The sequence below is a fragment of the Microsporum canis genome, genomic scaffold (assembly GCF_000151145.1).
Source record: "Microsporum canis CBS 113480 supercont1.2 genomic scaffold, whole genome shotgun sequence".
Taxonomy (NCBI): Eukaryota; Fungi; Ascomycota; class Eurotiomycetes; order Onygenales; family Arthrodermataceae; genus Microsporum; species Microsporum canis.
Genome location: NW_003299168.1, coordinates 1,970,289 through 1,994,785, shown reverse-complemented (window position 1 = coordinate 1,994,785; position 24,497 = coordinate 1,970,289). Strand labels below are relative to the sequence as shown.

The window sequence follows — 24,497 nt, the reverse complement described above, 5'->3', positions numbered from 1 at the left end:
AGAATAAAAATCCCTAAAAGCTCTAACGGCTATTCATGCAATCTCGAGGAATCGAGTAATGCTTACCCTGGATTATGCCTAATACAAATACAATCCTTCTCCCAGACGGCTATTCTCTCACGGTAACCCGAGTTTTTGAAGGCTTTTCCTTCAAAACTGGTGGACTTAATTTTGGCAATAGCAGCCTTTTACCACCAGGATGGTCAATCGTTATAAACTCCATACGCAATCGCAAAGCCACTCAGGCTGAGACAAGTCCTAGTTCTGAGTCTGAAGATACCCAAAATGAAGAGGATAACCCGTTTGAATGGGAGTCAAACCATTACACGCAGCCGACCCTTAACAGCGACTATTTATTTATATCGTCGATCAACCTTGCCTCAAGCAAAGCCGCCGTACCAAATTCCATCGCAACATGTCAGATCGCGTTGATTCTTTGGTCGACATTATACTGGTACTTTCATCAAACGGTGCCAAACACCCGTCTCACCACCAAAGATTCAGTCGCCGTTCCAGAGCGTGCTCGACCAAGGGGGGAATGGCTGATACACATTAGGCGTGAGGGTGTTCTTAAGGGCCGGAACTTATTGCTGAAACTCGAGAGGATGGGTTTGGTTACAACCGAGAACTCGATAGTTGGCTTAGAGGATCCCAATGGCCCTCCGGCAAAACTGGACATGTTTGTCAGTCGTAGGAGTTTCTGGCAGATTGATCCTCACATTTTCCTATTCTCACTAGCTCCTGATATGACTCCAGGGTCAGGATCGCCGTCTCGTTCATGTTCCCCGTCTCGCAGTGATATTATGAACAACGGAAGTCATGGTAGCCGAATGACCGCTTCACCAGCACCTCTGGGCTCATTTTATTCAAGTGGCCATGTGCCATCCTATTTCCCTCCACCACCCGCTCAATGGGTCATGCTAGACGGGTGGCTCCGCCATCCAATTCGTCAAAAGCCGCCTCGCCAGGGTGAAACATTTTATATACGCTACATTCCCAGCCTAAAGAAGATGCTATCATTCCGTGTGCCAATCCTCGCAACAAATTCAGCAGATACTGGTGAGAATGCGTTAGGTCGATACCATAGAGCGATTTGCAGCAACTTGGAAAAAGGAGAGACCACTAAGCACGCTTTACCCAAAACTTGGGGATCAGACCTCGAATTCCTACACAAAGTGCTAAACACCCCCAAAGGTCAGGATATGTGGGACTCGGGTGGCCCCCATCATGTCCAAGAGCGGTTCATCAAAGCACGCCTTACCTCAAAATACCTATTCCCTGCAATAGGGTGTTGGAACGGCAAACCATTTGGCTATTTTGAAATAGTTTGGGTCAAAGAGGGTTCGGTCAAGAGGCCGTTGCCTGTTTTGGTCGATGATTTTGATCGTGGTCTTCGCTGTATAGTTTTCGATGATGAAGACAGAAACCCCCATCAAACGCAGGTGTGGCTCAATGCGCTGGTTCATTACTGTTTGTTGGCAGACAACCGGACACAGGCTATTTCGGTTGGGCCAAGGGTCGATGACGACAAGTAAGTATTATCTTTTTTGGAATAACTTAGCCATTAACATTTGAGTTACAGATACATCTCTAGTCTTACCGAAGCAGGCTTCTATAAGGAGGGTGAATTCACTTTGCCAGATAAGCAGTGTGCTATTATGAGGCTTAAAAGAGATAACTGGGAGGCCCCAACTCTTTGACATATACTATCCTACATCTTGTATCATTCCAATAATCTATATTTGCAAGTAGTATGACTGGGGCCATTTGAGAAGACGGTGAAGATACAGTCAAAATGTAGCGTATAATTATCTGATAAAAGATCATTAATATATCTTAGACATAGGTTCTTGCAGCACAAACAGGTGGTAAATATCCGTTAGAGCCCCTGTCGTGGGAAGAAAAGATCTAAATATTTTTGGGTATCTATTCTATTCAAATATACACCAGTTGCCGTAACCTAAGATACTATATATAAGAGATCTGCTAGACACCTCTACCTGTAAAACCATGACACAGACACCAGATTTAAGAGGTTTTTCAGATATCGTCTGGTCCTCCGTGGGAGATCCTAACTGCTGAAATCTCTTTGTGACCACGTATGAAGGCATAATCAATAATTAATTGAGAAAATGGCTGCCAAATGGGAACGGCAGCGTATCCCACGGAGAGTTATCAGGCATTTTCTGAGGTGTAGTAGGTATGCCCTAGTGTCAGCTACCAGACAGCTGAATGCTTTCCATTTGCCTCATTAATGTCGAGCTGCCTTCTTCTTCTTCAACACCAACAACAAGCTCAACGCTCGTTTTTGGCCGGTTTTTATTCAATCCTTCAAGAAGCATGCACGCTTTGCAGATCTTTTGGCTGGACATGTACCCGCATCTCTCGCACTGTCCCATCGTTTGTGTCTTCAAGGGCTTTTGCTTTTTGTCACGGGCCTGGCTCACTGCAGGGGTTTGTTTTGTGATAGTTTTTCCAGCCTTCGTAGGAAGGGATGATAGAGATATTTCAGTCTCGCGAGACTTTGCATCTTCGTCTTCTGTAAGTTTCTTCTCCATGTCTGCCATTTCTCCACCACTACTTCTTCCATTCTGACTTCCGCATCCGCCGGACGAAAACTCGTCGACTTCATTCCTCGTCGCTGTCTTTGTGGATGAACAGCCAGTGCCTCCACATACCTCTGCTGGTACTAGTTTGGCCATATCTTCGCCACTCCGGACAATATCAAGAATAGCACTTGGCCGGATTCTCTCCAAATCTTTGATAAGTGTCCTGGCGCTTCCTCTAAACGCTTCGGGAGAGTATATACACTCAGTGCTAAAGTAATCAAGTTTTTTATAATGAGCATAAAGAACAATCTCCTTTTCGTACGCATATTTCAACGGTTTGCTCCGTTTAATATCGCTGGCTGCCGAACCCGTAACGATACTTGTCGAACGGGCCAGGCGAGGAAGATCACCACGCAGTAGATTCATCATGACTGTTTCAGCAACATCGTCGGCATTGTGCCCAGTGACAACATGCTTGATATTCAGCTTTGCAGCGCCGCGGTCGAGAGCTTGGCGACGAAATACGCCGCAATAGGTGCAGTTGCCCTTTTTCCCAATTTCCGCAACAACCTGATCCATTGTCCAGCCGTATAGTTCTCCATAGCTGACTATCTCCAAGGGCATGTCGTATTGAACTGCATTTCGTTTCACTGTCTCCAGGCTGTCATCGCGGTAGCCCTTGATTCCTTCATCAATAGAGAGTAAAACGAGATTAAGGCCATAATTATATCGTTCGTTCAATGTCTTTAGAACGGAGGCGAGAACTGTGCTATCTTTCCCACCACTGGCACCAATAGCAATTCGCTCGCCTGGGACGAATAGGGAGCTGTTTACGATCGTTTGATGCGTTTCTGTCTCGAAAATGGCGAGAAAGCATTCCTTGCAAAGCTTGTGGCGGTTTTTTGGCCGAATAATAACCGCACGGGCAGATTTGCAGCTAAAACATATCGTCGGAGGCATGGTTATGTCTGCATTCTTTTTTCTTTTCTATAGTATCATCACGATGTCGCCGTCGCTTCAAAGTGGCAGAAAATTCTTATCGATAAGCAGAGATAACTAAGGTTTATTTGCACGTGATATTACACCTGACTAAAATTCTGTACTTAGTCATTACTTAATCAGCCAAATATTTACTTTTCACATTTAGCCAATCACCATTCGCTGCACCTACTCTTCCATTGATTTTGACGATTTTCATCAGGCTCATATCATAGCATCTTTTATAAGTCAACAAAAAATGGCGTACTTTCAGATAAAACCGTCTCTAAGATAGCCCAGGCGACTTTTCATCATATTATGTACATGCAAACCCATAACTACCTAATCAATGGTTCGCGCGAAGGAAATTTGAAGTACGCTGCAGCAACTTTTCTGCTGTTTCCATTCCTTCCAGCCGACACCAAAGGGTGAGGGTATGCTCAGAAAATAATACATGGCGGTCTGGGACATAATTTCTGTCTAGGCGGGTTCGTCTAGGTGTTGAAAATGAGAATATATTAAAGATGCGTTTATATATACGCCTTTCCCGCCAGGTGATGGCCGTCCCAGAGCATACAAAGGAAAGTTTTATGGTTCAATTTGTTAGGTAGGGACAGTTCAAATAATTATTTGTGAGCTTCTTACAAGAACAGGCATTGGATAGACCTGTAGCCTAAAAAGAGAACAAAAAGTTAAGAGACCAAGAAATAATAAGATGAATCAGAGAGAGGATCAGGAAGAATGCCCTCCGAGGATTGCAAAGAGTGAAGTTCAACACATGAAAGCATCAAGGCTTTCTACTCTCGTACAGACCCTAAGATACTCGACGAAAATGATCTTTACCTCGCTAACATCCCGACAGTATTGCTCCCAAAAGCCATACCAAAATCCGCGCCAGTTATCCTTAACCAGTTTCGCCCAGGCCTCTGCTTCCTCTGGGATACTTTCGGCGGCAATATTCCAGTTCGAGCGCGACATCCGCTCAACAAAGAACTTCCCCACTCCTGGGATATAATCAAGGAGTACCAATCGATCCCATTCAGCCATGCCGAGCGTACTATCCCGAATTATTGAGAATATCCTGCAACGATTAGGCACAGTTTAAACCTTTTGAGGTTGGGTCCTCTTACAGAGTAAACCTTTCATTTGACCCCTCCCCAGGAAAGCCTGTGTTTCTAATACAAGGATCAGCTTATTCCCTGTTCTTTTCACCCTTGCGCCGAAAAATTTATACCCCCTAGGTCGAATTGCCAAGGTAGATCCTAGGGGCAGGCCCTTGAGGATATGCCGTAGGTAACAGAGCTCATTTTTGGTTGATTCTATCAGCTTTCCGCCTTTATACTCAAATTCGGCCACTTGAGATTTAGAATCCACCACGTCCTCCTGGGTATCCATAATACGCATCCAATGAATGAGAATTGTCCCAGAATAATCTTTCCCCGGTCGTCGGGTACCGTTAGGGGGTAGTAGCTGGTAGATACCATACTCACTGGGGTCTAGGCTGGCCATTGCTTGGGGAAGGGTGTGGCGCGTTTGGACACTGGGAGAAGTATTCAGAGAGATACCATATCCACTGGGCACTGCTATCCCCTTTATATCCCTGCTAGCTCTTATATTCTAGACCATGCACGTAATGGTTACAGCTTCGTTGGAAACGTATTTCACCTGCTGAGTCCTGAATTTGACATGCCTCAAATATCTTCCGCTACTCTTTTAATTATATCATTACTTACGAATGGAGTTATAACATGGTAATTCTGGAAGTGGAAGTTCTGAATTGAGACTGGATCAATGTTCAAATATACAGGTAGAGTAAAGAAACGGAGGCTCATACTGTTCATCTTTCCTGTAAGATATGTTTGACGAATGCAAAGGGCATTTTCGCCTTGACTTGGCAGCGTATGCAGGTGGGCCCCTGTGGGACCACTGATGGCATAGCCAAAGGCAGTCGACTGTTTGTCCAAGGGGAATGCAAATACTAAGAAAGGTAATTACTTTTCACAGGCAGCAGACTAGGACCATTTCTATGCCGAGCTGGAGGTTGGCGAGGAGGTTAGAATATCACTGCTATTGGTGAAAACTGTAACTGAAGACAGGATCAGATCCTTGAGACTCTGCTGCTAAATACCTCTCTATATGCTGCCACTCCATGTTTGAGGGGTTATCACCCACTCTACGGCTCCAGTACATACTAACACTCGGGAAGATAACTTGCTCCCTTTTTCTTCGAACCCAAGCAGTAGCTAAGACCATATGCCTACCACCTGTCGCAGTGCCGTAAATAACTCCCTGGTAGCTTTCGATACGGTCTACGGCGTCTGTGTTCGCCACAACCATTCGACCACGCCTTGCACAAGGTCAGTGGGTACTCGGAGGTATAATACAGATGGGATGCTTACCAACGCTTATGTGTCTGTTTACCAGCCTTGTGGCAGAGGAAGATCATCGATTTGATACTTGGGTTGAAAGTCTCTCCGTCATCTCTCTGGTATACCTCCCATGCTCGTGACATGTGTGCAAAATCCACCCAGCGACAGTCTCCATGTCTGATACTGCCATCGTGGGTCCTAACTTCGACCAGGGGATTATTACCTTTCATCCCATTGAGTCGAAGGACTTCATGTGTTTGGTCTATAAAAAGCGATTCATGCATCGATCTATAGCTAGCCGTTAGCATCCGCCAAACATAGCGAAAGGGAGGGAAGCATGTATACTCTGTAGATTGTGTATTCGAGGGAAACACTTTCACGCTGCTTTTCCGTCTGCCCAAACACAACCCCAGCCAGGAAGACAGACACTCAAGCAGGGACATGTTGTGATCGTAACCACCGGATAAGGACTATATCTTGCTGACCGTGGAACATGCATGGTTCAGGCAGAAAAAGGCGCCCAAAAGCTCCCAAGGAGCAGTGAGCTTTCTTATAGACAATTCTCTCTAAAAGGGAAAAAAAAACACGGAATAGAGATGGCTCTACCATCTCGTCGATTTGCATCCTGCCCTCAAAATTTGGAAGAGGCCTGGCTGGACCTTCAAGCTCAGCTAGGTTTCGGGATCCCCATCACGGCCCGAGAAAGCTTGCGCTAAAATCATAGTTAAAAAGTAAGATTGGATTTCTGACCCCCAGCTGGCTAGCAAGTGGACCAGGGGTGGGGACAGCCTTTAAGAAGACGTGACAGCCGCCCTTCCTGTTACATCAACTGTTTTTGGATAAAATAAGGGAGCCCATCGTGCTGCTTTCTCTCTCTGACCATGAACCCAAGTCCTGTTACCGAAAGGCTCCAAATGCTAAAGGGGCTCCTCATCGCTTTGGCCAACTTTTTAAGAGAAAACAAGGAGGTGATATCGCTCGAAGAATGTAGGGGCTGCTACGATACACTGCCAAATACAGAAAGACAGTATATCGGATGGCTCCCACAAACTTTAGAGCATTTATTGGGGAAGAAGAGAGACGAAAATGGGGAGGGAGATGAAGAAGATGAACAGATACGTGAAGAAAACGAAGACGAAGTTGGAAGTGCCAATGGGGGAGACAGAGACGCGGAGAGAGCAGGTGAGGAAGAAGATAACAGCAGTGATGAAGATGAAGATGGAGCTGTGGAGGGAGACGAAGCTCACGGGAAGAGAGTGAGTTCGTGGGATAAACGCCGCAGATTTCCCTCTTTGACTAAAATCAAAATACCATCATCACTGCACACGATTTTAGAGAACTGCAAAGTGGAAAAGGGCTCCGGTCCCCTTTTTAAAGCTCTTTCTCAAGGGTATCTTCCTACCTCTGGGGGCCTAGTGGCAGCATATTTAAAGATTCGCCAGTGCGAGGAAATCGGAGACATTGTGAAGATTCATCGTCGGTTCGATCTACGCAATTTCTTTCTATTGGCCACCGAATATGGGTATTGTTCCGAAAATGGATTCGTCTGGGGTGCGGCAAATAAACTCGCTAGAGAAATAAAGGCGCAGCATCCGTTGTCGGGCGACCATGATGAAATACGCAAAAATCTTCGCTCTGACATAGAGCTGGGTCGAGGTTATAACGCGTGGGTATTGGAACTTGGACACCCAGGTTACCTGATTGCTCTACCACTGGAGATTTCAGAGACCGAGTAAGTTGCCATATCATTTCTATTTACAATACTGACTTTACATTTTAGATACACGCACCGAGGCCTCCGTAAATATATCCCTGAGGTATCCAACTCCCTCCGTGGCTTGAAGATTGAAAACATCGTGAAAAAATGGGAGTTAGAACGTCTTGGAGAGGATATTTCCTCAAAGTTACGGGAACGTTTTCGTCCTCTAGAGATGTACAAAAAGCGGAATGCTAGCCAAAACGGGCATAAATCGAGTAAGTTTGAATGACTACCCCTGGGAGATAGAGTTGACTCTATTAGGCGCGAAGAGGCGACGACAAGGAGTACAAAAGTACCAACTGAGAACTTTACATCCTCCTGCACATGATGGCGAGACGCGTTCTACTGGAGACAACCATAATCAGCATCTTCCGGAAGAGCCTATACATAGGCCTTCGAGGACGACGAATTGCTCCCACAATGCTGTTTTGACTACTGCCCAGCACGAGCGAGCTGCGTCACCAAATCTTCCATCATCAACTGAAGCTCGACCCAGCAGTGAGTCTTCACTCTTGATGTATCAAATATGCTTGCTAATATCATTAGCATGCAATGTTATCCCAAGAACCGCGGTTACCGGGGCTCACCTGCCATACGAACCAACCGTCCTACAGCCGCCGGTACTACAAGAGATTCCCGAGGGTATATCATTTCAACTAGCCCAACCTCAGTCTGACACGCATGGTTCATATAACCAAGGCCCACGGAACGTACTAAGTTCTACGTTGGTGCAGGGTGGCTGGGCTAACACGCTTATGTTTGACCCAGAGCTGTCCGGGCAGGGTGACTGGGCCAACATTCTTATGTTTGACCCAGAGTTGTCCGGGCAGGGTGACTGGGCCAACACGCTTATGTTTGACCCAGAGCTGTCCGGGCAGGGTGACTGCCAACATGCTTACATTCAGAGGTGTCCAGGCAGGGTGACTGGATTCTTAAGTTAAATCCTATGATGCCTGGGCAGGACATATGCCTCCATTCGACCCTGTGATCTTATATGACACACTCGATAAAAATATCTTAGCAAAGCGTTAATATGTGAGGTGTTTGACAAGGAACTTTGATCAGTCTTTTAGTCGTAGCATCCAGAACACCTTGCCGCCCACTAATGTTGTACCCTGGGAGCATCAAGTGATTGAGCGGGGCTTGTCGACTGTTTATCGAAGGGAAATATAAAAACAACAACGACCTTGGGTTGGAGCACCGGTTGATTCGTAAAATTCACGGAATACCCTTCTTTCAATATACAATCCGGGGCAATAGCTTGTTCTCCAGATAGGATGTATATAGGAACAACATCCATTTTCCGAGAATTGTTAATAATTATCCTTGGTTTTGTGAAAAGCCACATAGTCCAGTCCATATTCTGGTAAGATCTTAGCCACCTAAATACGCACATATAGACCACTAGTTCTTACCGGGAACCCCATTTCTATTAGCATTTCCTTCAATGCGAAGTTGATCTCGTAAGTATTATACTGCTTGTTATCCCCTTCGTGGGCCACAGCATCTTTCGCGATCATATCTTTTATCTGCTTTCTCTTTTGTTCTGCTTTCTCCGGAAGCACGGTTTCCATAGTGAGGGAAGCGCAGTTTGGTGGACACTATCCAGCTTCGGTATAACGTTAGTAAGGGAGCAATTAGATGAAGAGCAATGCTGGTTCCATACGGTAAAACGACAGTATTATTTTCAGTACCCAAAGAATGTGATGGTAAAGAATTTGATTGACCCAGATGAAACGGGTAAGATGGACTTACAGTTTGTGACCTGCATCGCAAATAATTATCAAAACCAAAAGAGTAGCTTGGTTGTTTTGATCTACCCCGCTACGTCATGGAGGGGGCTAACGCGCCAAGGCCTTAGTCTCAATCATTTACGCGTCTCCCTTGTTTACAGAGTATAAGATATGGATTTGTGGCAAGGCAGCTCTTTACCGTACTCTGTACTCGAACCTGTGCTCCGGCTTCTCTCTGACTCCTTAAGCGTGACATTTTGGTTGTTGATGCCTTTTAACGTACTTTCTATTAGAATTTCGCTGTTATATACACGTTACTAGAAGTTATTGAGACAAGAGTATGCCTTGTATTGGCTGAGGGTCTATAGACCGTACAATAACGCCTGCTAATCAAAGTAGGTATCAAGCGTTGCCCTCTAGGGATTCCATTTGGTCCTTTTAGCAACAAACCTGACAAAATAAACCAGGCTTAAAAGAACAGGAACTTCTATCAATGGACCAACGGTTGAAGCAAGAGCTTGACTGCTCTCTGTACCAAATGTTGCAATCGCAACTGCAATTGCAAGCTCAAAGTTATTACTTGCAGCGGTAAAACTTTGCGTGGTTGACAATCGATATCCAAAGCCCAGCCGAAAAGTGAGGTATAGTGTAGAGAAAAACACTATGATGAAATATACTAGAAGGGGTGCAGCGACTCGAACAACGGACACGATTTGATGAACAACCTGCTTCCCCTGAGATGCAAAGAGGGCCAGGATGATGAATAATAACCCAATTAAGGACCATGGACTAAGCCACTTCATGAATACCTTATCGTACCATGTGGGTCCAGCAAAGTTCCGCAGGATAAGCCGGGTGACTATGGCACCACCAAGAGGTATCCCAAGGAAGACAGCAACGCTCTCTGCTACCACAGGATAAGATAGTGAGATCGAGGTCTCTGAGTGGCTAATTATTTTGATAAATAGTAGCGCAAGGGGAGCAAAGAGCACCATCTGCAACAAGGAGTTGACGGCAACTAAGATTGCGCAGTATTCATTGTCCCCTCCTGCAAGGCCCGTCCAGATAAGAACCTAAACAGAAATCATTAACAGCAAGTCGCTGAAATACCAACATAGTAGAATCGAAGCAGAAAAGGATACATACCATGGCAATACATCTAGCTAGGCCGACCAAAATCAGTCCCTCTCTGAGCTCAGGTTCATCTGGTAAAAATGCCCATGCAAGCGCTAGCTTTAAGGAGTTATTTTGTTAGCTTTAATAAATCTGGCACAGGTTCAACTCGATGTTTGTTTACCATGAGAAATGGAGCAATGATCCAGTTTATAAATATGCTAAAGGCCAACTGAATCCATATCTCACGAGATTCGAACACATGATGCAAAGACTCGAAGCGCACATTGCAGAGGATTGGATACATCATGACAAGTAACCCAATCGCTGAACATGAGTACTCAGTATTAGTGTTCTCCTTAAGTTGGATCATAAACGATAAAGATATATAACTCAGTAGGGAAACTTGTATATACCAATTGGCAGTGAGACGCCCACAAGGGCTCCCTTTTGTAAAGCAGGTCCTATATTATCCACAAAATTCCCGAGAATGATACCGATTGCCATTGCCAGAAAGATCCATAGAGCTAAAAACCGGTCAAGAATACCAAGGCCTTGAAATATAGATGTTGGTTCCTCCTTTTCGGCTCCAGGGGTATCCTGTGATAGCTTCTCAGTATCTTGTATCTGGTGCAGAGTTTCGCTTTGGTTTTGAGCCTCTGTTTTCGCTGTGGAGGGAAGCTGCGTCATCTCTGATCTTGTCGCTGAAGCGGACATAGCTGATATAAAGGGGTATTAGAATTGATGCTGCGCAAGGATTGAATCTTCTACTATTACCGCTCCGATGAAAAGTTTTACTGTTCCTCGGCTTTGCACTCACAATTAAGACATTCTTTCAGCAAGTTGAAGATGTCACCGATATTCTCTGGTTGGCCAGAGATATGATATCTACACGTGACTTAAGGTTTGATGACAAAACTTGCTGTCATATTCGCGCTTATTCATATCTTAGTCAACACTACCAGAAATTTCATCTCATTCTCAGATTTGACACTTACAACTGAGAAGGGAGAAATTGTAAGACTACAGGAGAAGGGCAGAAGACGAAAGACGCGACAACTGTGACTGGATAAATAGTTCATGGAATATCAAATGACGAATCGCTAGCATATCTCCTGCACAATTGTTTTTCCACGCATAATTATCCGAAAACCCAAAGAAATCCAAATTGCGGTCTTATGATTACAATAAGTTGTTAGCGGCCTTTTCAAAATTATAGGGTGTTCCTAGGGCTAGAGTAATTCTTACCAAAGTACCAAAGGATCATGGGTCTCCACATTGCAGAATATTCAAACGATCCATCACCGACACATTGCAAAAAAGGTATGACAAGAAGGGAAGCCCCCGAAATCCATAATAACTTCTCCAGCGAAGCTAGGTTCATTCCATCACTATATACCGCGATTATCAGTCAGCCAATGCTCGTCCTGTGTACCAAGAAATTATGAGGACATTCTTACCTTCTATACCCGATCAAAGACAAGGAGAACAAGTCAACTCTATCCCTCACTGGCTTGATAACTTTGGGAAAGTACTCACTTGCTAAAATCAAAGCAATGGTTCCAAATGTTAGTCATATCTATCCTTTTTGGTCTCTTCTTTAAGGTCATAGAGGAGTACTTACGCCTCCACCCAGATTCCCGAGTCCCGTGGTTGGTAGAAGTTTGGATGTCTTGAATGATAGGTCAGTTATCCACAGCCATCATACCAACGAGCACCCGTCTCTGAAGCACTTACAATATCCTGGAGTTTTCCCTATAAGATCCAAAAAAAATCCCGTATCAACAGCAGGCCTTCGACCCATCTAGATGATTTTTCCAGATTTGCCGAGGAGTGGTGACGATACACTTACCGGTAACTTGGCGGCTGTCTAGAAAGTAGAAAGTGGTAGGAATGGTTAATCATTCGGTCTCTGAGACCCCAAATTTTTACGCAGCACTTACTCCAAGAGTTCCGAGAACCTATAGTCATCAAGTATTAGCCACAAGGTAACGACGGTAAGGATGAAAGCTGTGAAAACATACAGGGAGGTCTCGCTTCTCAGCGACTGGCGCGGCCAGAGCCAAGGCGCTGGCGAAGAAGACGAGAACAGCCTGGACCTTCATTTTGGAAATGGATTCTGCGCCTGTTAATCGATATACTTTGGTAATAAAATGTAATATAGTACAACTAACTCACTGGGAAATCAGTTGCTTAAAGAACGGATAAGGTTGAATGGGAAAGTGAGCTTAAGGATAGGTGAATGAGCGAATAGAGATAAGTGAAGGATGCGATAGATATAGAGAGCAAGCGAAGGTGCTGAACGTCGCTATTTAAGTCCTAACTATCACACCTGTTGATGATATTTTACCCCTGATTCCATGTCATGGCGATGTGCTCGACCCGGCTATGCCGTGTAACATGTGAGCCGTGCGATTTCCTCAAGGCTCTGATTGATTTTATGGCTGGTCTGCAAATACCGTACTATGTACGCATCTTGTCCACATAGTAGGAGTCTCTAGTGCCGTAGAGAGGGCCGAACACAGATCTGCTGTTTTCTGTGAGACATCTCACTGGGCAGCATCTAAATGTGTAACGACAGCGCTGTGCTGAAAACAGGTTTTTGCAACGGAGATCAGCATCGACCCTTTGACTAAACATCGGTCGTTCCCTAAACAGCAAAGGGGTTAGAATATCTGTACTCTAAGCGGGCTGGATCAACGTGTTCCTGGAGGTGTGATCCAGATATCATCTCACACGTATGCGTAACTTGGATTATCCACGGTAGGATATCTTATTTACGCATACAAGCTCCATAATACCTGGACAATCTTCTGTTTTCGTGTAATTTGATGCACCTTCATCGCCCCCCTCCCCTCTCCCTTCCTCCCCCCCTTTTAATGCTAGAGGTGGGAGCGGTGGAAGCACGAATTCATTTCCCGACCAGCGGTTAATGCCACCCAAAAGAGGAAGATGGGCCTGGCCTGATAGAATACCCCGAGAAATAGTCTGTTGTTGGGAGTTGTACGGCGGCCAACGCATGTGATCCTTTTTGGTTGATTCACGGGTACACTTAACCCTTATAGTGAGGTCCAAGAGAGCCTGGTGTTGCGATGGGGACGTTATTCAGGTGGAGAAGGTGGCAGCGCTGCATGTGCTAGCTGGGATTCAGCTCATGACCGTAACCTGTAGGCATCTGGACTTGCTTCTTAGTTGATCAAGAGTTCCAATTTGAAACCAGAACAACGGCGGACAAGGTCAAATATCAACCTTTCTTCAAGGTAAATGGCGCCACCTGTCGCCTTTCACGGGAATGCCCAAGCCCTGGCGCAGGATGTATGAACGGAGCGTTTCATGAGTTATCACCTGGTATGTATATTCAAGAAGCAATAACCAACAGGATGGCATAGAGGTACCGAGTGCTAGTAATTGTTTCTATGTATCATGGATAACCAGGGCCCGGGACTGTTCACCATAATAGGGAATACTCTGGTTCCCAAATTAAAGGGTATAGAACCTTCTTTTGCATGATCACTTCGGCCTTCAAAAGAAGGGGGGCCCCAAAACTGACATTTGTAAGTTCCTCAATGTAGCAGGAATTTACGCTGTGTCTGCATGATGCTTTGCTGAGCATGACGCCTCTCCATCAAACGGTCCTCTTTCAGTTAAAGTCTCATCCCTTTACATCGAGGTTTAGACGTCGGACATGATGTGTATGTGGAGAAGCGGGTTATGTGTTGGTATGATATTTCTTCCGCAACTGGTAGACTTGCTCTTCCCGGCCCTGTCCTTTGCAGTCAGCTGTTGCAACAGTTATAGTGCCAACGGCTTCTTCCTTGTATTTTCAGACTGTTGGTCAGGCTATTTTTATCCGGGAAGAATATATCCTGAAGAAACGAAATCCCGTTGATCATGCAACTGTTTTGGGATAATAATAAATCATGTTGCCTGTTGGAGTCGAGCCAAAGAAAGGCATGGGCGGCTAGAGAGAAGAAGCAGAAGGCTACTTGAAGCGTCCGGATAGACGACGAGAGGACAAGCTGAAACAGGCCAATAGGGCGGCCTCATGGGCCCCTGGCAAACTGTTATATCGCATGTTATATAATATTGACATGGGCCCAAGTCGGAGGATGCATGAAATAAATGCTATTATTATCATATCAGTAGTTACGATCTTGTTCTATTTCTGTTAAGTTAACGCCCAGGCGGAACTAGAATCGCTTGAAGGAGCAGACAAGCAGCAGCGGCGGCCTTGGAACCAACAGTTAAGGAAGAATACTCAGTCATAGAATAACGTCTCCAGACAAAGTCTTCCTCTGTCTGCTAGTTGGAGATTACTAAGTCTGCGGTTTTGCGGTTCGACGGTGAGTAACAATGTTCGATGGTTGTAGCCCCAAATTTGGTCATCAGCCAGTACGGATGTATATTATATTGAACGCAAGGATCGAGTCGAACTGCCAAAGAGACTATCAGTTATCAGCTAGTTACGCTGTTATGTATTTATGCCATGAGTAATGGACGAGCAGCTTATGCAAGGCCTTGAAGAAGCGATAGAACGGCGTCCTCTCCCCCCCCCCCCCCCCCCCATCACACAAAAGTTTTCGCATGACATGGTCTCCGGCATCAACTACTATCAGGAGAACAACGAACAAGCGAACAACGCATCAACAAGGGCAAGACCCGTGATGAAACACATGATAAAACACGGCCGCGAGGACGAAGGCATCTCTCGACTCGACCACGTCCACGTCGCTCTGCCTAACCTCCCTCTCGACCGTGAGGACGTCAGCGTGTTGGTTCATGCTGGATGCTCAGTCGCATCGTCAAGATGGAAAACCTCCCACTAACGAGACGGACATGTCGCTGTGGAGCGAGTTCTGTCGCAGGATTAGAAGACACAAACAGCAGTGCGCCAGGGTATTGGCCAGTTCACCCCCTTTCTAGCAGGGATACTGCACACAATTCCTCTATGCATAGACACTACAAACAAGCACTTGGACGGAGAACAAGGACAAGAACGGAATATTTTACGACCTAAAGTCAAAATAGTCACATTGGGTTGACGCCTGATTTGAGGATGACCCGGAGCATAAGTAGCTTGACGCTGTTTATTCTCCCTGTTTTTTCTTATACTCCGTCCTGCGAGTCGAGTTAATACGGTGTCTTCCCCTGCGGCCGTCGGCCAGCTCAACTAGCTCGGACAGGGCCACCCGCTCTCTCATGGCAACGCCAGAATAAGTACTCAAAGAGTTAAAAAGATGTACCTGGAGAAGGCCGGACTTCGGGGGGGGGCAAGTCTCAAACGTTGCATGAAACACTTGACGCCCGTCTGGCTGGCGGCTGTGATTGGGGCCTGCATCTTCCCTCCAAGGCTTGACTGCTGGCGAATGATCTCGCCCGCAAGGCCTGCATCTCCAGACTGGCGCCCTCAGCTGCATGACTGGGTTAGCTTGGCCGCTGTGGATCGTCCTTTTCCCTCCCCCCCTCCCCCGGCGCGTGCTGAGGAAGGAAGTTCTTTTTCTTTTCTTTTGGACAAAAAGGTTGCTGCTATTCTTGTCAGGGGCCTTGTAACATCATCGCAGATGAGAGCGCGTATTCTTGAATGCAAGAGGTCCATCCAGGCATCCCGCCCTCGGACCCTCGAAAATAGAATACTTTGTGTGCCGTTGATCCATGGCTGGCGGTTAGGTGCCAGCGTCCTCTCACGGCCAGTCGTTTGTCAAGGGCGTCTTCATGACGGGACCGCTAACGCATCAGCAACCGCCGGCACCCAGGAGAGGGTCGAGACAAACGGATAGAGAGTGTGAAAGATGGCGTTCTGGAGTTGGCCTCCCGAAGGTTTTATGCTGTCTTAAGGCCACACTACGAGGGTATATATTCATGCACTTCTCATCCTCCTGATCTGCTGCTCTGCCTTTCTTCACTAACAGTCTTGTCTTTTCGTTTTTCTTCCCCTTCCACACACTCTCCCTCTCTGTGTCTCTCCCTCTTCACGAGAACTAACCACATGCCTATTCCCTCCATCCTTTTTCCCACACATACCTAATACTGCATCAGAAGGCGTTTGATACGTCTCACGAGTCTCTTTTACTTTTATCAATTTTTCCATTTATTAGAATCGCATTTTCCCCATACCCCCATAGACGCATCTTCTGCATTTTGCTTGTTTTTTTATTTCCTTTTGGCTTATCATCGACCTCTTTCTTCCCTGCTTGTATCTGGAATACTCCGCCGGCCATCGGTTACACTTTTTTATTCGGGAGAGAATCTGAATAAGCCAGTTGCTCGACAGACATAACGAGAACTACCTTCACAGCCTGTCTGGATATCTGAGTAAGTGCTGCCGACCCTTGCTTGTTCGTTTGCATTTTTGCCCCAAAAGACTACTTACTACCCCTGGAGACCGCCTCTTCTTGCATGCATTTCTCATTCATCCTTTGAGCGCCGGGCATGTCTAACGGATGCAACAGAATAACATCATCGATCCGCCATTACGACTTTATTTATTTTTTTTCTCTCTTAACACCGCGACTCTCTACGGGTCGCCCTTGATTTCCTTTTGTCTGATTTATTCCGCTGGTCGGAATCTCGAAAAAAAGACAAGAAGTTACTACAACCACTTTAATTTACGACATTTGTCTACTTATCCAAACTCGACAAACTCCATTTCTATATCTCGCCATACCGGGTTGAACATTCTCAAGGACACACAAGTATTCGTTACAGCTCATTCATACCAACATGGCAAAGTCAAACGTTGCTCTCAACCGTGCAGCTCTCAATGAGTTCATTACCATGCCGGTTTCATGCGAGATGATATCGTATCTCGCCAGACAGTCTTCTATGGTGATTCGATGCGAGGACCGTGCTATTCGAGGGCCTGTCACCCAGCAAGGAACCCTCACGCCACCAGCATCCCCCAATCTCAAGGCTGCGGACGAGTCTCATCTTCCTCCTCTCCCGCCATTGGAGGCGTTCATCTTCTCGCTTGTCACTCGTTCCCATGTTGAGGTCCCTACTCTCATGACATCTCTTGTTTTTCTGGCACGGCTCAAGAACAAGCTTCCCCCCGTCGCCAAGGGTATGCGCTGCACCTCTCACCGTATCTTCCTGGCTGCTCTCATTCTGGCTGCCAAAAACCTCAACGACTCCAGCCCAAAGAATAAGCACTGGTCCAGGTATACGCTGGTCAAGGGCTACGATGGCTTTGGTTTCTCCCTACCAGAGGTCAACCTGATGGAACGCCAGCTTCTCTACCTGCTCGCTGGGACACTCGTGTCAACGAGGAGGATCTCTTCCTTCACTTCGAGCCTTTCCTAGCTCCCATCCGCAGCCAGCTCCAGGCACAATGCGACATGGAGATGGAGCGTGAACGTGAACGTGAACTCGCCGTCCGCGCAGCTCTGACCCAGGCATCCCGTGACCAGAGCCCTGCTCGTCTACCAAGCGACTATGGTCTGCAGGGCGGCATCTACGATTCTCCCCGTTCGATCGCGGACAATTCTAGCGATCGCATAGCACGTCATAAGCGTCGCCAATCCCTACAGCGATCTGGTCGCTCTATTTCCCCGCCTTCTGTCCTCGATCTACCGGCCCTCGGCCATGCCGACTCCAATCACGGCTCGTCGTCCCGATCTTCCAGTTTGGCGCCCAGCTCTCGAGGAACCCCTGCCAGCATCGACACCGCGTCCTCTTTCCATGAGGTCGTTGTTGCCGACGGCAGCACCAGCCCAGGCTCCTCTCACCTGGCGTATAGCTATGTCGACATTCAGATGGTACGTCCAAAGGCAAAGGGCCATACCATCACCTTCTCAAACGAGATGCAGCCACAGAAACGCGCAAAGACGGCTGGCTCGGGAACCGGAGGTATCATTTCTAGATTCTTCGGCTCTGCCGCAGGTTCATACATGGAGAAACGCAAGGCCCGCCCAGTGGCATAGGCCTAGAGATATTATAGATCATTTTCATTTGTCGAGACAAAACCCATCCTACCTACCGTCATCCTCCTCCTCACTCGAATTATACCGCCGCCCCAACAACCACGAACCCGAGCTGGACTCGTTAAAAACTACCAGCTCCCTTCCCCATGATATGAATACAGAACACAGAGCTTTTGTTTTCTCTTTTCTTTTCTTTTCTTTTCCTCCCGTCTAATGTATGCATCTAAAAGGCGTTTTTGGGCTTCCTGCATTTTCTCACTCGCTTTTTACTGGCTCTTTGGTTAAATACGCCTGCATTATACACTCTTTCATTGCCACTCCCAGTGGATTAACAGGATATCTGCTTTACATGAGGTGATATGATGTTTCATGCCTTTGGTTGTTCTCTTTTCAATCGATTGCATGGCAGTGGCGTTGGTCCTCTTTTCTTGGGAAGAGTGTTTGATCCATACATAAATATTAACAGATCGCTGTTCGGTTTAAATCTTGTCTCTTATATAAATACAGTAGTAATGAAGATACCACTACACTGACTTAACAATCTACGATAAATGATCTGCTGTCTTGGTTTCAAACTTCGTATGGAGACTTTAGGGGTAAACTAGTAATTAGTGTCGACACATGGAAGATGATTTTCTAGAAGCTTCAACCTCCAACGCCACGATCGATGCAGACAGGAGAACGCTTCTGCCTTGACTCAGATAGCGAGCTAGGCACTGCACTACAATGCCATAACGTCACTCTTTGGGCCGTGATACCTATGGCATCGCAGCGATTATGGCCTTCCCAGCGATGGCGCGCAGCGGGATAAATCCAACCCAGCATGGATACCTACATACATACGCAGCAACCATCCGCCACCAACAGTTAATATCAACCTCTCATTCGCTATTTTATCGATCCTACAGTCTCAAGTGCCAGTTGATACCCATCCCAGAGGCGGCAGGCAACATAAATAAGTGTGGCGAGAGAAAGACGCGACCTCAAAAGTGCGCTGGGTCAGCGGGGGGCGCACTCATCCAGTTAAATCTTGGATGCCCAGTGACGGGCCCTTAACGAAAGACTCGAGGCTGTTGACTCTCCTGTTGTCTTTCATTTGATATTAATGTGCGATTTGCCAGGGTTCACACGATCTCGCATACGCCGTCCTTGCTGGATATATGATCATGCAGATGCTATTATGGAACGAGCCGAGGGGGCCAGAGAGACTAGCTATGGAACCGCTGGACACAGTCAGCCATTGGCATCTTATCACAAAGGGAACCTTTCCATAGATGGTTGAGAGCTAGGGATGTTGATAGTTTCGCGTTATTTGTGCCTCTCATCTAGTTACTGATGAAAGCGTACGCCCATCCCTGGCATCGTGGGGATCTTTTCTTACACCCTGGCTTTTTACCCCGGGCTTCACACCCAACCCCAATGGCATGCTCACCACTGACACTGGGACAAACCGTTTGTCCTGTTAACTGGCCTCTGAAGAGGCTCATGCAGCGTTCTACGCTCGGAAAAAAGCTGCTGCCTAAGGCTTTATTAACCAAAAGAGCTCATATTAAAATGCACTTAGAATAACAGTTGTTGCTACACGATGCAACTATCTCCTTATCAGACTGCACACTGACGGTCAAGCGATGGCCTCCTGTTTGCCGTATACTGCTGGTGCTGCTATTACATGCAGTGAATTGCACTGCCATCTTGACTTCGCGTTGCTGGGCTGCTACTTGTTTTCACTCTTCGTTTTTGCTGTATCATATCTTCAGTCACGCAGCCATGATATCCCTCCATATACACCCATCCATCCTTCAATTCCTGGTGGCATAGCGGAAGAAAACGAAACAGAAACAACATTACGAGAATCCGCTACCATCCGGCCTCTACAAGTTGTTATAGAGGGACTCCTCCTTACCGACCTCGTGCTTGCTCTACTCTTATTCGTCCTGCGTGGTGAAAGCCATGGTGGCTGCATTCTGGAGCTTGTGCCCACGATATCCTCCGTTTATCTCCTCATCCTGCTTGTGGGAAGGCTATATAGTGCTGGCCTTGGCTTCAAATGGCATTCCGCCTGCCTTTATGCCGGGCAATGGCTCTATACTCTCTTCATCACCTGCATAATTTTCTCCCAGAGGGACCATGACAGCTTCAATATTACAATTGTCACTTCTCGCCTTTCGATATTCACACTCATTGGTCTTATGAACTGTTTGGTACCTAGGGTGGCCCGTCAGTCTCTACACTTGGGAAATGGCCAGCCATCATGCGATGAGATTGCTAGCCCCTTTTCAAAGCTAACGTTCTCATGGATGGACCAGCTGGTATGGGCGGCGTTCCGAAAGACTCTTCATCCCTCCGACCTCGGCTCCATTAACAGGCAGTACTCCGCTGCTATTGTGCTGCCTTGGTTCCAGCGCCAGACCAGTCCCTCTTGGCCACTACTATGGAGACTATTTTCTGCATTCAAGTACAGAATTTTTCTTCAAGGACTATGGGCGACGCTAAATAGTATCACGGTTTTTGTGCCCCCAATGTTCATCCATTATATTCTCCAGGAACTTCAGTCGGACACAAAGACTTCTTACATTTGGCCGTATGTTGGTGGACTCTTGGTCTTTGGAATACTTGCAACCCTTGCGGAGTGTCAATGTAACTGGACAGGAAGTCAAATGAGTGCACGAATGCGCACAGTTCTGGTAAGCGAGATTTACGCCAAAGTCCTTCGCAAGAGCACTACCAGAGTGAATGGAGACTCTGCGAACTCTGCCAGCAACAGCATCGGTACCATCACAAATCTGATGTCAGTGGACGCGCAACTCGTTAGCAGTATGAGCTCAGGCTTGTATTTTGTCTGGATCATCTTCCCCGTACAGATGGGACTTGGTACATATCTGCTTTACCAATTATTGGGAATGAGCGGCATATTAGGTGTGCTGGCGATGTTTCTAATACCCCTGAATATACTGGTGTCTCGGGGAGTTATGGCAACACAGAACCAGGTTTTGGCCGCCAGTGACGCTAGGATCCAGGCGAGTAACGAACTCCTGGAGAACATCTATACTATCAAAATTTGTGCCTGGGAGGAACCCCTCCGTGATCGCGTCCTACGTTGTCGTGGAATAGAGATGCGGCGTATGCAAACCCGTTGTGTTTGGTGGACTGCTTCTATGACCCTATTCCACACGCTCCCTTTTCTAGTTACTATTTTGCCCTGTTTCTTTTACACTGTTGTTTGAGGACAGGCCCTAGAGACCGCAATTGCCTTCCCAGCGCTTGCAATCTTCGCAGTGCTACGTATCCCACTGAATCGCCTTGCCGATTCTATTACCTTTCTGGTACAGGCATATATCTCTCTTACTCGAATTAGCCGTTTCCTAGATGAGCAGGAGACGGATAAATACCACCAGTTATCCGATTCTCACGGAATTACAGTTGGATTCAATGATGCTACTTTCGTGTGGTCCATGAGCGATAATGCAGTCAGCGATGCTAGGGAGGACGGTATGCCAGCGAAGAACATGCAACCAGTTCTACCATTACGGTTAGAAAATCTACATATTCAATTCCAGCCTGATGGGCTAAATATCATTTGCGGCCCCAGTGGCTCCGGAAAGACTTCGCTTCTACCCGCATTGCTGGGTGAGATGGATCTACTCAATGGCAAAGTGCTATTCCCTCGCCCTACAACCCATCATTTGACTGACCCTGGGCAAATATTCTCTAATGATACATTCTCTGATGCTACCGCTTACTGCCCGCAGGAGCCCTGGATTATGAACCGTAGCATCCGGGCTAATATTGTTCTCGACCTTCCATTTGACCCTAGTAGGTACGAGACGGTGTTGCACGCCGTTGATTTAAGAATGGATCTAGCTCTTTTTGATAACGGGGATAATGCCTTGGCTGGAGAGCACGGAAGCCGTTTATCAGGTGGCCAGAGGCAGCGAGTTGCCCTGGCTCGGGCCCTCTATAGCCCATGCCGATATGTGTTTCTCGATGACTGTCTAAGCGCGCTGGACTGGCGTACTACAAACCACATTTTTCGCCATGCAATTACAGGGCCCTCCATGCGCAGTAGAACTTGCATTCTAGCGACGCATAATACAGGGCTAGCTATCAAGAATTGCAAATGGGTGGTTTTGCTTGACGCCGGAAGAGTAAAAGCACAAGGAACAGCTCAGGAGATGGTGTCAAATGGGCATATAAACCATAATACGCCCCAAGATAGCACAACCAAGGCAGGTTCTTCGGCCCATGCCGTGACAGAGGGCTTAGAGCCGTATGAAGGATATTCGCAGTCTTCTATTCCTGTGAACCGCAAGAACCAACCCAAATATATGGAAAGTCGGTTTGAGGGTGCTGTAGGCTGGCCGGTTGTCCGGACATACATCATGGCCATGGGCCACTGGGGGTTCTGGATTATTGTCTTTGGTGGCTTTGCCATACAGCAGTTCGCCGCACTCGGAGCCAATATCTGGATCAAGGAGTGGACGTCCCAATACGATAATAGAGAGGCAAAGGCTGTTGCCGCCGAATACTATATAATCATCTATGGCATAATTTGCCTCGGATATGCCAGTATTACCTTTATATGTGACTTAGGCATCTTTTTCGGTGCGCTTAGGGCGTCGAGTAGTATATACAGCAGACTATTAGATGCTATTATCTACGCAAAATTCACCTTTTTGATAATACCCCATTAGGCCAAATTACTAACCGGCTATCTAAAGACGTTGAAGTCCTGGATCAATCTCTAGTCATGTCTTCGATCAGTATGTGCCAGTTAGTTACCTCACTAGCTATGGTTGCTATATATATCGGGACCATCCTACCGGGATTTATGGTAGCGGCAGTCTTTATATTCCTGGCCTACGGGATGATGACCATGATATACATCCATGGAGCCCGCGATCTAAAGCGTATAGAGAATACCGAGAGGTCGCCGCTCTATCAACAGTTTGGTGAGACTCTTGCGGGTGATATCAGTATCCGTGCCTACGCATACACGACGGCCGTCCTTGCAGAGAGCCGGCGTCTCCTTGACCGTCAGACACGGCCATTCTTGCTACTTAGTGCTAACAGCGGATGGCTATCTTTACGCGTTGGCACTCTTAGTTCACTGATTATGTTTTTGGCTGGCGCTTTTATCCTATGGGATCGCAAGTCTGTCTCTCCAGGAGCCGCAGGACTAGTACTCACGTTTGCTGCGTCCATCACAGAAAACGTTATGTGGTTGGTGCAAGTTTATGCCATCATACAGCAAAATCTCAGCTCACTAGAGCGGGTGTTAGAGTATACCAAGATAGAGCAAGAGCCGACTCGTCCGCTCAAGGCAGCTATTGAACCTATTCCATCCGCCTGGCCATCAAAAGGAGGCATTACCTTCTACAACTATACAGCGCGGTATGCACCAGAACTGGAGCCAGCTCTCCAAGAAATCAGCTTTACCGTTATGCCTGGCCAGCGTGTTGGGATTGTGGGCCGTACAGGTGCAGGTAAAAGCACTCTTACGATGGCGCTAATCCGTGGGATTGAAGCCGACGGCGGGCATATAGAGATTGACGGAGTAGATATCACCTCAGTTACACTGTACAAACTTCGACGTGCCGTCACAGTTGTTCCCCGGGACCCATGGTTGTTCGCAGGAAATCTTCGTGATAATCTGGTGCCGTTGAAGGACCAACATCTCTATAGTGATGAAACTGGCTATACTGATGACACTCTACTGGATGTCCTATGTACTGTACGATTGTTCCTAGGGGCTAGCATCACTGCTACTGATCTCGACCGGCCTGCAGAGACGCTTTCGCGTGGCCAGCGCCAGCTTCTGTGTATTGCGCGAGGACTTTTGCGTCGGTCTCGGGTGTTGGTGCTGGATGAGGCCACAGCCTCCGTCGATCCTGCCACTGACGCTGCAATCCAGACGGGTTTACGGGCCAGCATTGAAAAACTGTCTTGACCATCGCACACAGGATACTGACAATCGCAGATTATGACATTGTGATAGTACTAGACAAGGGAAAAGTTGTTGAAGAGGGCTTGATCAGAGACCTGCTTGCCCGGCGCGGAGAAGATGCTATATTCTGACG

General features: G+C 46.9%; 9 protein-coding genes across 9 annotated transcripts; 4 read left to right on the top strand and 5 right to left on the bottom strand.

Moving 5' to 3' along the window:
* Window positions 1-74: 74 nt before the first annotated feature.
* Window positions 75-1,700, top strand: MCYG_02187 (aerobactin siderophore biosynthesis protein iucB; the record flags this gene model as incomplete). Its single annotated transcript, XM_002849207.1, has 2 exons — window positions 75-1,531; window positions 1,595-1,700. The coding sequence occupies 2 exons, from the start codon at window positions 75-77 to the stop codon at window positions 1,698-1,700; spliced, it is 1,563 nt and encodes a 520-aa protein (XP_002849253.1).
* Window positions 1,701-2,213: 513 nt separating this feature from the next.
* Window positions 2,214-3,509, bottom strand: MCYG_02186 (VEG136 protein; the record flags this gene model as incomplete). The annotated part of the gene is made up of 2 exons (XM_002849206.1): window positions 2,214-2,645; window positions 2,679-3,509. 2 exons carry the CDS (start codon window positions 3,507-3,509, stop codon window positions 2,214-2,216), a joined length of 1,263 nt encoding a protein of 420 aa, XP_002849252.1.
* Window positions 3,510-4,628: 1,119 nt separating this feature from the next.
* On the bottom strand, window positions 4,629-5,036 carry MCYG_02185 (uncharacterized protein; the record flags this gene model as incomplete). Its single annotated transcript, XM_002849205.1, has 1 exon — window positions 4,629-5,036. One exon carries the CDS (start codon window positions 5,034-5,036, stop codon window positions 4,629-4,631), a length of 408 nt encoding a protein of 135 aa, XP_002849251.1.
* Window positions 5,037-5,525: 489 nt separating this feature from the next.
* On the bottom strand, window positions 5,526-6,395 carry MCYG_02184 (uncharacterized protein; the record flags this gene model as incomplete). The annotated part of the gene is made up of 4 exons (XM_002849204.1): window positions 5,526-5,551; window positions 5,720-5,874; window positions 5,927-6,184; window positions 6,382-6,395. The coding sequence occupies 4 exons, from the start codon at window positions 6,393-6,395 to the stop codon at window positions 5,526-5,528; spliced, it is 453 nt and encodes a 150-aa protein (XP_002849250.1).
* Window positions 6,396-6,777: 382 nt separating this feature from the next.
* MCYG_02183 (conserved hypothetical protein) lies at window positions 6,778-8,596 on the top strand (the record flags this gene model as incomplete). Its single annotated transcript, XM_002849203.1, has 4 exons — window positions 6,778-7,628; window positions 7,677-7,870; window positions 7,902-8,153; window positions 8,202-8,596. The coding sequence occupies 4 exons, from the start codon at window positions 6,778-6,780 to the stop codon at window positions 8,594-8,596; spliced, it is 1,692 nt and encodes a 563-aa protein (XP_002849249.1).
* Window positions 8,597-8,757: 161 nt separating this feature from the next.
* On the bottom strand, window positions 8,758-9,229 carry MCYG_02182 (uncharacterized protein; the record flags this gene model as incomplete). Its single annotated transcript, XM_002849202.1, has 2 exons — window positions 8,758-9,018; window positions 9,071-9,229. 2 exons carry the CDS (start codon window positions 9,227-9,229, stop codon window positions 8,758-8,760), a joined length of 420 nt encoding a protein of 139 aa, XP_002849248.1.
* Window positions 9,230-9,804: 575 nt separating this feature from the next.
* MCYG_02181 (arsenical-resistance protein) lies at window positions 9,805-11,191 on the bottom strand (the record flags this gene model as incomplete). Its single annotated transcript, XM_002849201.1, has 4 exons — window positions 9,805-10,461; window positions 10,535-10,621; window positions 10,686-10,828; window positions 10,918-11,191. 4 exons carry the CDS (start codon window positions 11,189-11,191, stop codon window positions 9,805-9,807), a joined length of 1,161 nt encoding a protein of 386 aa, XP_002849247.1.
* Window positions 11,192-17,221: 6,030 nt separating this feature from the next.
* On the top strand, window positions 17,222-18,420 carry MCYG_02180 (cyclin; the record flags this gene model as incomplete). The annotated part of the gene is made up of 2 exons (XM_002849200.1): window positions 17,222-17,658; window positions 17,706-18,420. 2 exons carry the CDS (start codon window positions 17,222-17,224, stop codon window positions 18,418-18,420), a joined length of 1,152 nt encoding a protein of 383 aa, XP_002849246.1.
* Window positions 18,421-20,048: 1,628 nt separating this feature from the next.
* On the top strand, window positions 20,049-24,495 carry MCYG_02179 (canalicular multispecific organic anion transporter 2; the record flags this gene model as incomplete). Its single annotated transcript, XM_002849199.1, has 5 exons — window positions 20,049-21,540; window positions 21,646-23,043; window positions 23,112-23,180; window positions 23,256-24,335; window positions 24,398-24,495. 5 exons carry the CDS (start codon window positions 20,049-20,051, stop codon window positions 24,493-24,495), a joined length of 4,137 nt encoding a protein of 1,378 aa, XP_002849245.1.
* Window positions 24,496-24,497: the final 2 nt, after the last annotated feature.